The following is a 13,202-nucleotide window of genomic DNA, read 5'->3' as shown; positions in this document are numbered from 1 at the left end:
CCTTTTAGAACTGAGTTGAGGAGGAATTTCTTCTCTGAGGGTCGTAAATCTGTGGAATTCTCTGCCCCAGAGAGCTGTGGAGGCTGGGTCATTAAATACATTTAAGGTGGAGATAGACAGATTTTTGCAAGATAATGGAGTGAAGGGTTATGGGGAGCGGGCAGGGAAGTCGGTTTGAGCCCAAGATCAGCCATGATCTTATTGAATGGCGGAGCAGGCTCGAGGGGCCAAGTATCCTATTTCTGCTCCTATTTCTTATCTTATGTTCCTCATCTAACTCTATCAGCATAACCCTCTATTCCCTTTTCCCTCATATGCTTATTAAGCTTCCCCTTAAATGCATCTATATTAGTCACCTCATTCCCTATCTGATTTCTTGGTGACTACCTTATATTGATGCCCTCTAGTTTTGCTCCACCATGAATAGCTACCCTTTACCCCTACTCTCTGCTTTCCATCTTGCAAGCAGCTAGCTATCCATTCTGCTACTTGTCCCCTGACTCTGCATCCTCTGACCTTATTAATTAGTCTATTAAGTGGTACCTTATCAAAGGCCTTTTGGAAATCTAGATATATTACATCTACTGCATTACCCTTGTCTACTCTCTCTGTTACCTCTTCAAAGAATTCAATGAGGTTGGTCAAGCAAGACTTACCCTTTTGAAATCCATGTTGACTATTCATCATTATTATATTTTTGGTTACAAGATATTTTTCTATTTTCTCCCTTAGTATGCAGAGTGCTGCACTATCGGAGGTGCCGTCTTTCGGATGAGACGTTAAACCAAGGCCCTGTCTGCTCTCTCAGGTGGACGTAAAAGATCTCAAGGCACTATTTCGAAGAAGCACAGGGGAGTTATCCCTGGTGTCCTGGCCAATATTTATCCCTCAATCCACATAACTGTTGTATCCGTGTGTTAATGGAGACACGGAATGCCGGAGCTGGTTTAACAGGTGTTTACTGAACAAAGTCTGGAGGTGAACTAAAAGATACAAGACACTATACAGGCTTATATAGCCCGAGTGGCCACTACCGGCATTACAGTACACAGGGGCTCTTAAAGGCACATACACCACAATTCCTCCCCTTTTAGACAACTAGTACATAACATTTTAAGTAATCATTAATTAACATGTTTACAAGAACAATAATCTACACATTTGCTGCAGTTAATCAATTATAAGTTAGTCTCTCTGGAGGCTTCCTGACTCGGTCCGGATAACGCCTCGGTGGTGTAGTAGTTTTCGGTGGTGTAGTAGGTTCTTTTGGCAAGGTCGATTCGGCTTGAATGCCAGTGTGTCGGGTTCATCTGGTTCCAGTATCACCGGATCGGAGGTAGATACTATGGGTATCTCTGCTTCATCATTAGGCGTATAGAGTTGTGGTGTAGGTTGTCCCTTTTCGGATGACTATGATCTGGTCAGCATGGCGCCTTATTATGCTTTCTCCAATGTCCACGGTATACATCAGCGGTCCTAGTCGTGTGCAAATAATTCCAGGCTGCCATTTCTCGGTACGGTAGTCCCGGGCCAAAACTTGTTGACCTATCTGGAAGGTTCTAGTTGGCCTTTCATTCATGCCTTGAAATTGCCGGTTCTCTACGTCCCTTCTGATGTTTGGCTTGATCAAATCCAGCCGGCATCTTAGTCTTCTATTGAAAAACATCATGGCGGGAGTTTGGTTTGTAACCACATGTGTTGCATTCCTGTATGCAAACAAGAAGTTATCTACCTTATGCTGTAGATTTATGTCTTCATTACCCATGGCCTTTATGGCCTTCTTGAAGGTCTGGACAAACCTTTCAGCCAATCCATTGGTGGCGGGATGGTATGGGGCGGACGTGTAGTGCTTAACCCCATTGTTTTTTAAGAACTTCCTGAATTCTTCGGACACAAATTGCGGTCCATTATCAGAACAGATCTGTTCAGGCAGCCCATTCCTGGCAAATATGGTCCTTAATACTGTGATGGTTTTTTTCCGTGGTGGTGGAGGACATCTTTATTACCTCCGGCCACTTGGAGTGTGCATCAACCGCGATTAAGAGCATTGAGTCCATAAATGGACCAGCAAAGTCGATGTGTACCCTTTGCCATGGAGATGAGGGCCACTCCCATGGATGTAGAGGGGCTTGTGGTGGGGCGTTTTGGACCTTCTGGCATCCTAGGCAGCTCTTGGTCATTTCTTCGATGTCTCCATCGATACCTGGCCACCACACAAACGCTCTGGCTAGGTTCTTCATTTTCACTCCACCCAGATGCCCCTCATGAAGCTCCTTTAGCACTTTATCCTGGAGTTTGGGTGGAATCACCACTCTGGATCCACACATCAAGGTTCCTCGGCACACTGACAGCTGTTCTCTTCTTTGCAAGAATGTTGGCAACAGTGGTTCGCCATGTGCTGGCCATCCCTTCACCGTTAAATCGTAGACTCGTGAGAGAGTTGGGTCATTTCTCGTTTCCTTTTCAATGGTAGAATTTGTTACTGGTAGACATTCCACTATGGTAGAGTGGAACATCTCCACTGGGTCCACTGTAGGTGCCTCTTCTACCGTTGGCAACGGTAGACGCGATAAACCGTCAGCATTTCCATGCTGTTTTGATCCTTTGTATTCTATGTCATATTGGTGTGCCCCTAGGAAAAGGGACCACCTCTGTAGCCTTTGCGCTGTCATAATGGGAACGCCCTTTTTAGGGTTGAATATCGAGACGAGGGGTTGATGGTCAGTCAACAAGGTAAATTTTTGTCCGTGTAGGTAATGGTTGAATTTCTTCACTCCCCATACCAGGCTGAGTGCTTCCCTGTCGATCTGGGCATAGTTACGCTCAGCTGAGTTCAATGAGCGTGACGCAAAAGCTATCGGCCACTCCGAGCCATCAGGGAATCTATGCGATAATACCGCTCCTACGCCGTAAGGGGATGCATCGCACGCCAGTCTGATTGGTAGTGATGGGTTGTAATGAGCCAAAACTTCCTTGGATGTGATCAAGCCTTTGCATTTATGGAAGGCACGTTTACAGTCTTCGCTCCATTTCCAATTTACTCCAGTTTGTAGCAGTTCGTTAAGAGGGTGCAGAACAGTTGACAAGTTTGGTAAAAATTTATGACAGTAATTTATCAATCCCAGGAACGACCTTAATTGTGAGACATTTTCAGCTGCTGGGGCTTTTATGACTGCTTCAATTTTTTCAGGTGACTTATGCAACCCTTCTTCGTTAATTATGTGGCCACAATATGATATTTGTTTCTGGAAAAATTCGCACTTGGGGCGATTTGCTCGTAGGCCCCGTTCCCTCAGCCTAGGGAGCACCTGCTCCAAATTGGCAAGGTGCTCGTTGTCATTTTCTCCTGTTACAAGGATGTCGTCTAGGTAGCATTGAGTCCCCGGAATCCCTTGCAGGACTTGCTCCATAGCTCTTTGCCAGATAGCTGGAGCTGATGCTACTCCGAAAACCAGTCAATTGTACTGGTACAGGCCTTTGTGTGTGTTTATCGTGAGATACTTTTTAGAGGCCTCCTCAACTTCCATCTGTAGATATGCCTGTGCCAAGTCAATTTTGGTGAAACGTTTCCCTCCGGATAGTGAGGCGAAAATATCTTCTATCCTCAGAAGAGGATACTGTACCGTGTGAAGGACCGGGTTTACAGTCACCTTGAAGTCCCCACAGATGCGAATTTTTCTCTGTTCTTCAGCTTTATCATTATTCAACGTTTTCTTCATGACCGGGACGATGGGTGTTGCCCACTCGCTCCAATCTATCTTGGATAACACGCCTGCCTTTTCCAAATTCTCCAGCTCTGCCTCGACTGCTGGACGAATTGCGTATGGCACCGGCCTTGCCTTAAAAAACTTGGGAATTGCCGCATCTTCCACTTTTATTGAGGCGGTGACGCCTTTCAAGGTTCCTAGTTCCTGTTGAAATACTTCTTTGGCGTTGGCCAAGATGTCTTTCAATCGTTCAGGTATGACATCATCATCATCATTTTTTTTCTTACTGGTCACCGTCAGTGCCTGAATGGAGTGCCAGTCTAAACGTATCTTCCTGATCCATTCACGTCCCAACAGCGGTGGACCACCATCTTGCAGAACGTATAAATACAACTTCTGTATTTCCTTGCCGTTGTATACAACAGGCACCCTTATTTTCCCTCTGGGGTATACTTTCTGCCCCGTATATGTTTTCAAGATAATGGATGTGTCTTTCAAAGGTATATGCGGAAATAGCCTCTCGTAATCCCGTCGACTTACGACGGTCAGAGCTGATCCTGTATCTAGCTCCATTTTAACTGGGGACCCCGCTATCGTGAGGGTAACCCAAATGGTCTGGTAATCTTCTTTGGCAATTACATTATGTAATTTGAGACAGCTTAGTCTCTTGTTTTCAGAGTCGCTATCGCTCTTCTGGTCTTCGGAGCTACTGTCCGTCATCATTTGTACCTTTCTGTACTTTTCCTTATTGATTTTTTTTCTGTCAGTGGATTTTTTGTTTCCAGATCGGCATACACGTGCAATGTGTCCCATCTTTCCGCATTGCCTGCATGCTTTGTCCTTGAACCAGCAGTCCCTCTGGTCATGGGTGGATCTGCCACAGCGATAACATCTCTCGAAACCCTGTGTCATTTCATGGGTGCCGAAGTCCTGTGGCTTTTGCTGTATCTCTGCAGCTCCTCTTGCTGCTGCTTCGTATGATACAGCCACACTGAAAGCCTTGTCCAGTGTTAAATCTTTCTCAGAAAGTAGCCTTTTCTGTGTTCCTTCACTTAGGAGACCGCAGACGAATTTGTCTCGAAGAGAATCTGCCAGTCCTGCCCCAAATTGGCAGTGCTTTGACAGCTTTCTTAATTCGGTGAGGTAATCAGCGTTACTTTCATTCTTGTGCTGATTCCTCCTGAAGAATTTGAATCGTTCCGCTATCAGCAGCGGTGTTGGGTTTAAGTGCTCCTGTCGGGTATCAACAATCTCTTTAAAATTCTTGTCCATCGGTTTGGCTGGAGTGATTAAGTTTCGTAACAGCCCGTATGTCCTTGCGCCCATTAGATTTAGAAGTACCGATGCCTTTTTATCATCTTCTAGTTCATTCGCTGTGCAATATACCTCCACTCTTTCCACATGTGGTCCAATCCTCTACATCACTATCGAAAGCAGTACAGGTAGACTACCCTTTATCCGGACTTCCGAAAACCGAAACCCTCTAAAAACGGAAGGTTTTTTCGGTCAGTGTAAGTCTAGCGTAAGTCGTGCGCACGACCCCCCCGCGGACCCCCGCCGGCCCCGACCCCCCGCCGGCCCCGACCCCCCCGCGGACCCCCGCCGACACCGACCCCCGCCAACTTACGCTGAGCGTCAGCGTAAGTCGTGCGCACGACCCCCCGCTGACCCCCCCGCCCCCCCCCGCGGACCCCGACCGTAAGTCGGCGGGGGTCGGGGTCGGCGGGGGTCCACGGGGGGGGTCGGCGCCGGCGGGGGTCCGTGGGGGGGGGGTCGGCGGGGGGTCGTGCGCACGACCCCCCCGCGGACCCCTGCCGACCCACCTTCCGAAATCCGAAATTCTCCGAAAACCGAAACACGGCTGGTCCCGAGGTTTTCGGATAAAGGATAGTCTACCTGTAATATTGCCAGTCTTAGGCATCCTAAAAAAAAATGGCGCCTCCCGCGCTTTCCTTTCTTCCCTGCCGAGAAAAAATGGCGCCTCCCGCGCTTTCCCGCCGCTGCCGCTGCCGACAACGCTGTTCTCCACGGTTTTTATTTATACAGATATTTTTAATAGTTGGAGACTCGTTCCCGCCAGACTCTCTGGGACTTTTCCCTCCCTCTGCTTGGTCCGAACGCCGACCTGCTTTGCAGCGCTGGCCGTCTCCCGAGTGCTCCACCCTCCGTCTCCGTTTGCCTCCGCCTTCGCTGCTCGGCCCCGCTGCAGAGCCAGCCGATCGAGCCCCAGCCCGCCGCCCAGGAAGTATTATTGCAGTACCTGCCACCAGCCCGGCTAGCTGGTGAAACCAGAGTTTTTTCTTTTTTTTTTCTTCGACCTTCGTCTGAGGAATCGATCTCCTCGAGGTGCTGCCGAATTGCAGGTAAGTCCGTTTCCAATTCGTCGCCACTGTTGTATCCGTGTGTTAATGGAGACACGGAATGCCGGAGCTGGTTTAACAGGTGTTTACTGAACAAAGTCTGGAGGTGAACTAAAAGATACAAGACACTATACAGGCTTATATAGCCCGAGTGGCCACTACCGGCATTACAGTACACAGGGGCTCTTAAAGGCACATACACCACAATAACAAAAACAGATTATCTGGTCATTATCACATTGCTGTTTGTGGGAGTTTGCTGTGCGCAAATTGGCTGCTGCGTTTCTCACATTACAAAAGTGACTACACTTCAAAAAGTACTTCATTGGCTATAAAGTGCTTTGAGACATCCGGTTGTCATGAAAGGCGCTATATAAATGCAAGTCTTTCTTTTCTTTCTTTAGTAGGGATTCCATTACTTTTACTACTACTAATATGTTAAGCTCACTGGTCTTTAGTTCCCTGCAAAGGAATTTTACCACATTTATCCATCAACTTTCATTATGCAACAAAGGGGCCACTATATTACGCATATAACGGAGGTTCTACTGTAAGAAAAATTCATATTTCCCGATCTAAGTTTTATTTTTATTTTCTAATGTTGAATTTTTCCACCGAGTTTTGACCTTTTTCAAAAATGTTAAAATTCCCAAGTTTAAAAACCTGGAAAAAAAGACTGACCATTCCCAACTTTGTGCAAAGGAATTTGTTTTAACATATTACCCGCTCCAAGCTTTTGAAATACAATCTGTAGTTTGTAACAGTCAGCGTTCCCCTTACAGTGCCAGTGAAAGGGCAAATATAAGTAACATCCTTGGCTGTGAAGACAAAATAAGTGGGATGATTGTTGTTAATAAATTGCATGCAAATTTAACTACATTGAAAAATTAACAGATTACATTTCACAATACACTACGAAGCATTATCACAAACTATTCACAATAAAGTAACCTTCAAGATATAATCATTGAAATTACAAATTTGTCAATAGCCAATGAAATTCAGCCACAGAATAAATTACAACACCATGTTGGCAAATTTCCAATTACAATCACATTACATCATCACAGGAGGACAATATTTACAACATGACATTGTTTCAAACCATGAGTTCCAATCATGTCCTCCGTTTTATGATAAAATGGTCTAACTGCATAACAAGACTACAATCAGCAGCTTTAGATTATGTACTGCAATTCTTTCAGTGACTATTGAGCCATTGGCTTGAATGTACAGGTCAGTTACAGCTCTTCCTCCAATTAAAAGAGAGTAAACAATCTAGTCTATTTTAAGAAAATCTTTGGGAAATTCCCACCCAGCCCTCAGACATTTAAGCAAGATGCCCATAACACATCACCCGATGTACTAAACTAACCAACCCAGCCTTCCTCCCCAAAATGTTCCAACGTCTTTAGGAATACAAGACTGCACAGGACCAGAAAAGATCATTTTCATCCATTGGACTAGTTTCAAAAGGTCAGACTTCCCCACCAAGGCCAGAATATCCCCTGCCGTACAGTGCACAGAAGTGTATACAAGATAGGGGTGGATCAGAGCTCAATACAAAATCACCTCCTCAAGCTATATATCCCAAAATCCAGTTTGTCTTTTTTAACATCGCTGCACATTATGGTTTAAGGGTCTTTTCCACCAAAACCATCACGATTTCTCGCTTAGGTCATTTTTTATTTATTGTGTACTCCACGGTTTGCTTCCTTTCCATAGTTTCAAGACTTCGGATTCCTCTACGTTTAACATCTCCCCTAGGCCCCGCAACTGACCTACTTCTTCCTACTGTTTACAACCCATCGAAATTTGGTATCATTTGCAAATTTAATGAGCTTTGTTAACTTCCCTTCCTCAAATTATTAATATTCATCTAACTAATGATCCCAGAACCAATCTCCGTGGTCCATGCTGAACAACTCTTCCCTTGCTCCCTTAACAACTATGTCTCAACCAGTTATGGATTTCAAAAGCATCCCTTCTATTGTGTCTTTCTGCTGTATGAAGTAAATTCCTAAAGTATTGTGTTGAATACTTTGCATACATCTAAGTATATTAAATCTACATAGATCCCTTTGTAACTAACTCAGTGATATCTTCAAAGAACTCTGGCAGATTTGTCAAGTAAAACCAACCACCCATAAAGCCATGCTGACTACTTATACTGTGTTTCTTCTCTCGCCTCTATTCTCTCTTTCAGGATGTTTTCTATTTTATCCACAACTAATGTCAAGCTCACAAGTCAACACATCCTCGGATTATCCTTCTGCCTCTTATAAAGTGGCACCACATTCTCCTCTCTCCAGTCCCTTTCCACAACTCTTATTTGGCAATTTCCTTAAAATATTAAATGTCAACATGTTGTTCTCACAGATTCTACAAGAGAACATAGTCTCAAACATATAAGAGAGTTTAGATTTAACTACTTCATGCAGGGTGTTGAATGTATGGAATGGACTGCTTGCATCAGCAAATCCAACAGCACGTTGAATAAGTAACTGGCAAAAGAAATCAGAGGGATATAATATTTCTGGCTAGATGGACTGCAATGGTCTTTTCTGGTACTGTAGATTCCAATGTAGTCTTTAATCAGACATTAGGAGGATGAGAGAGAAATTTATGAAAGTGTCAAATAAAAATCTAAATACTATAAACATTACATATACTCTTGAAAAGTATTTTAATTTGAAAAACTGTTCCACTGAAAGTTTTAAACTAAGAACCATATCAAGAAATATGTAAACTACTTTGTTATTTTGCATAATGACAATGTCTCAAGCTTTCAATTATTCAAAAAAAATTGAGAGCTCACTTCTGCACTTGACATACCAAGAACATAAATTTCTTATGATAGAGAAAGCAAGACCAAGGAAAATCTAGTTTCACTTCTACAGAACTACCCCTTGAACAGAAAACGATATTACTGTAGCTCAAGTCCCTGGAGATGTTCATTTTCAAGTCCACTCAGACATTTCATTAAATACATGCCTGATGCAGATATGGGGTGGGGGTCCTCTAAGCTGACAAAGTGTATGACACAGAGACCCCCAATAAAAAGAGATACATTAACTGTGTGTAGCTTGTCCAAAGGCATCAGCTGCTGTAGTACTAAACTACAGAGATAAGGTACCAGGTCAGATTTATAGTCTATGTTGCATTAGCTGGCCTCAGTCAGTAGAAGTGCTCCAATTAGCCTCAGCTGCCTTGCCTGGGAGAGGGAGGGGGAATATAAGCCAGGTTTCCTCCTTCTGATTACTTAACAGTGACCTCTGTGTTCAAAGGTGCATATACAGACTTCGTGTGAAGAGAAGAATGGACATGGATATAATTCATCCCACTATTGGAATAGCCTGCCAACACTTAATATCTGGGCTTACGTGACAAATGGTCATTTAGGCAAGGATCCAGAGGACTGCTGGAAATGTTTCTTAATTGTTATTGTCTTCAGAAAGATGGGGAGCAAATTGGCAAAAATATAAATCTTACTAAAAATGTTGCATTTTTGCATACTCCCCTGGTGTCACTTTTTAAAAATTATACTTTTTAATCAACTTTTTCCATTATAAATGGTTATAAATTTTCTGCTGTTCTCTTTTTCACTTCCTTCCTTTTGGGTGGGAGGTAGTGAGTGGCATGGCAGGGAAATAAACAATGACTGCAGGTTGCATTTGTTGCAGAGACTGTGGGGAAAATGTGGCCCTCATTGGCTCGCTACACCCGTGAGGTTTCCCCACACCCACATCATGACCCAATACCTCTTTACCTTCCCACTACTCCATCCAGTTCCTAGCACACCAATCACTATCCCTACCTCTCCCACTTTGAACTGTATCATCCCCTCCCCACTGTCACACACCTAACTCTTAACCCTCCGTCCACTCTTCCCTTCCACTGCATCCCCCTAAGGGTGTGTGGGTGTCAGGATGCCAGAGGCCCCACTCACCCTTAACCTGTTTCACTGTTGCCTTCTCTTCCTATCTGTTTCCCTTGAAGAGTCTTTGCTTTCCAAAATTCAATTAACTTATATTTTTAAAAAGAAATCAAATTTGAATGAGGAACTCCATGTCTCTTGCGCTGTCAACAAAACACAGGTGAGATACTTAGTTGGTTTTAAAATTCAACATTTAAAAAAATTTGAACATTAGCATGAAGACTCTTTCTCCCCTCGCTGACCTCTCTCTCCAACTGAAAATCATTTTTTGAAGTTTATGGAACACAAAACAAAACTCCATACACTGTCACTTTTTCTTACTGCCACAAAAACACAAACATAGCCTCTCTGTTTAAAAAAACTCTACAAACTTTACCTGAATAAAGCTTTTGAAAATTGTTACCTAGCCTTTCTTCAAATAATTTTGAAAAACAACTAAATAGAAACTGCTAGAAGCTAAAGAAAAATATTCTATTGTTACAGCTGACTGAACATTAGTTATGAATTCTGGGAATTTAGGTACACTGCACATGCTCAAACTGCTTATAAGTGCAGAATTACAGGCAGTTTTGTGATGTAGGCCCATGCCTCCTGAGAACTGGATTAAGAATGCCCAAACTAATTTTACATAGGACCCTAACAGCTTTCAACCCATCCGTTTAGACTGGCTTTGAACCCAGGTTTCAGATGTGAACGGCCAGTGATTAACCAGTTCCCCGTACCTATTATTTAGAATCATAGAATCGTTACAGCACAGTAGGAGGCCATTCGGTCAGTCGAGCCCGTGCTGCCTCTCTGCAAGAGCAATTCAGCTAGTCCCACTCCCCCGCCCTTTCCCCGTAGCCCTGCAATATTTTTTTTTCAGGTACTTAGCCAATTCCCTTTTGAAAGCCACTATTGAGAATCTGCCTCCACCACCATTTCAGGCAGTGCATTCCAGATCATAACCACTCACTGCGTAAAAACGTTTTTCCTCATGTTGCGTTTGTACATCTTCTGCCAATCACCTTAAATCTGTGTCCTCTGATTCTTGACTCTTCTGCCAATGGGAACAGTTTATCTCTATCTACTCTGTATGGGCCCCTCATGATTTTTGAACACCTCTATCAAATCTCCTCGTAATCTTCTCTGCTCTAAGGAGAACAACCCCAGCTTCTCCAGTTTATCCACACATTAACTATAATTCCTCATCCTTGGAACCATTCTTGTAAATCTTTTCTGCACCTTCTCTAAAGCCTTCACATCCTTCCTAAAGTGCGGCACCCAGAATTGGACACAATACTCCAGGGGTGAAAAATTCAGTATCGCCCCGTTTGGGACGCGATTATCGGCCGGGCGCAAAGATTAGCACCTGGTGCTAATTATCACCTCCGACTGCAAATTTGGCTTTTATCGCCCCTGGAGTTGATTGGAGCGCTAAATCAGGCGCTTCACACTTGTCTTAAGGCGCAAAGGCCGAGGCGCTACCTCAGAGCGCTGGCGGAGCTCATGTGATGTCAGTCAGCAGTGGAACACAGACACAATGGCGCTGGCCAGTTCTTAAAGGGGAGGGTTCATCTTGCTCTCCACCCACATCCTGCTCATTGCAGTCTTGAATCTCGGCCTGGAAAGACCTGTACATCAAATCTGCTGGAAAGAACAATGGAGAGACCCAGGGAAAGAGCTCAGAGTGCAGCCCCTACAGTCTCTTCTAAATAGATACAAGGAAGGGCAAATCAAAATGAACCTGCAAAGTGCTGCTCAGTATCCAAAACTCCTTCACACAGCGTTGAATCTCTCCAGAAGTCTCTCTCTCTCTCAGAATGCATGGTGCAAAAATATCACCAACAAAAAAAGGCAGGAAGCGGTCGCCTTTAAATAGGGCTCCCCCAGTCCCTTCCTGACTGCAAAACGCTCCCCTCAACCTGTCATTGCTAGCGGCAGCCGGTAAGGCAGGGGTCGCCACTCAATATCCGGTCCGGGGCGCTACCGGGGCATTGCACGCTCGACTGACGTCACGATATGCTGGCGCAGGAGATCATGGCAGTAGTGTTTAGCGCCGCTGCAAAATGTCTAGTTAATTTCCTGAGCGACGCAAACATCGCCACGCCCGGGCACAAACATCGCCGCGCCCGGGCGCTAGTTGCTTTGCGCCCCATTAGCGCCCTCTTAAGGCGCTAACGGGAGGCGCAAACCAACTGAATTTTTCCCCCCAGGTCTCTCTGTTCCTGCACCCCCTTTAGAATTGTACCCTTTAGTTTATATTGACGCTCCTCATTCTTTCTAACAAAATGTATCACTTTGCACTTTTCTGCATTAAATTTCATCTGCCATGTGTTCGCCCATTCCACCAGCCTATGTCCTCGTGAAGTCTATCCCTATCCTCCTCACTGTTCAATATACTTCCAAGTTTTGTGTCAACTGCAAGTTTTGAAATAGTGCCCTGTACACCAAAGTCCAAGTCATTAATATATATCAAGAAAAGTAGTGATCCTATTACCAACCCCTGGGGGACACCACTGTACATCTTCCTCTAGTCTGAAAAACAACCGTTCACCACTACTTTCTGTTTCCTGTCACTTAGCCAATTTTGTATCCATGCTGCCACTGTCCCTTTTATTCCATGGGTTTCAACTTTGCTGGCAAGCCTATTATGTGGCACTTTATCAAACGCCTTTTGGAAGTCCATGTATACCACATCAACTACATTGCCCTCATCAACCCTCTCAGTTACCTCATCAAAAAATTCAATCAAGTTAGTTAAACACAATTTGCCTTTAACAAATATGTGCTGGCTTCCCTTAATTAATCCACACTTATCCAAGTGACTGTTAATTTTGTTCCGGATTATCATTTCTAACAACTTCCCCACCACCGCTCCTCGTTATTTTGGGTTAGCATTAGAATAAACATTTGACCAGTGCGATCATAGGTTTCTAAATTTTGCTTAGTTATGTTTCCATCAACAAAGTAAGAGAGTTGGTTTAAAAAAAATTTAAGCACAGTTTACTGTTGACATCTATTTATTAACATTAAAAATTGAGATTGATAACATTATCAATCTCTATCCACTGTCACAACACGTAATACTCTAAACTTTATTAGCATATAAATGTGCTTTCTAAAAATGTGGGTGAAAGGCACAGAGGACTGAAAAGCTCTGCATCACTATTATTACATATAGTGCATCAGTTTTAAATATTGTGAATCAGAGTTAGT

At 43.9% G+C, this 13,202-nt stretch overlaps 1 protein-coding gene across 3 annotated transcripts in view; it reads right to left on the bottom strand.

Annotated features, from left to right (window-relative positions):
- The window catches only part of mtmr2 (myotubularin related protein 2), a 117,030-nt gene that overhangs the window by 61,914 nt on the left and 41,914 nt on the right, over window positions 1-13,202 (bottom strand). For all 3 annotated transcript variants that reach the window (XM_085998743.1, XM_085998745.1, XM_085998746.1), the window contains one exon: window positions 6,791-6,885. In XM_085998743.1, the coding sequence (XP_085854869.1) occupies window positions 6,791-6,885 (95 nt within the window). The remainder of the gene's footprint in view (window positions 1-6,790; window positions 6,886-13,202) is intronic.

Source organism: Somniosus microcephalus, chromosome 10 (assembly GCF_052327205.1).
Source record: "Somniosus microcephalus isolate GS21.2 chromosome 10, FLI_Smic_1.0, whole genome shotgun sequence".
Lineage (NCBI taxonomy): Eukaryota > Metazoa > Chordata > Chondrichthyes > Squaliformes > Somniosidae > Somniosus > Somniosus microcephalus.
Note: the sequence above shows the minus strand (reverse complement) of the source record. Positions and strands in the feature narration are given on the sequence as shown.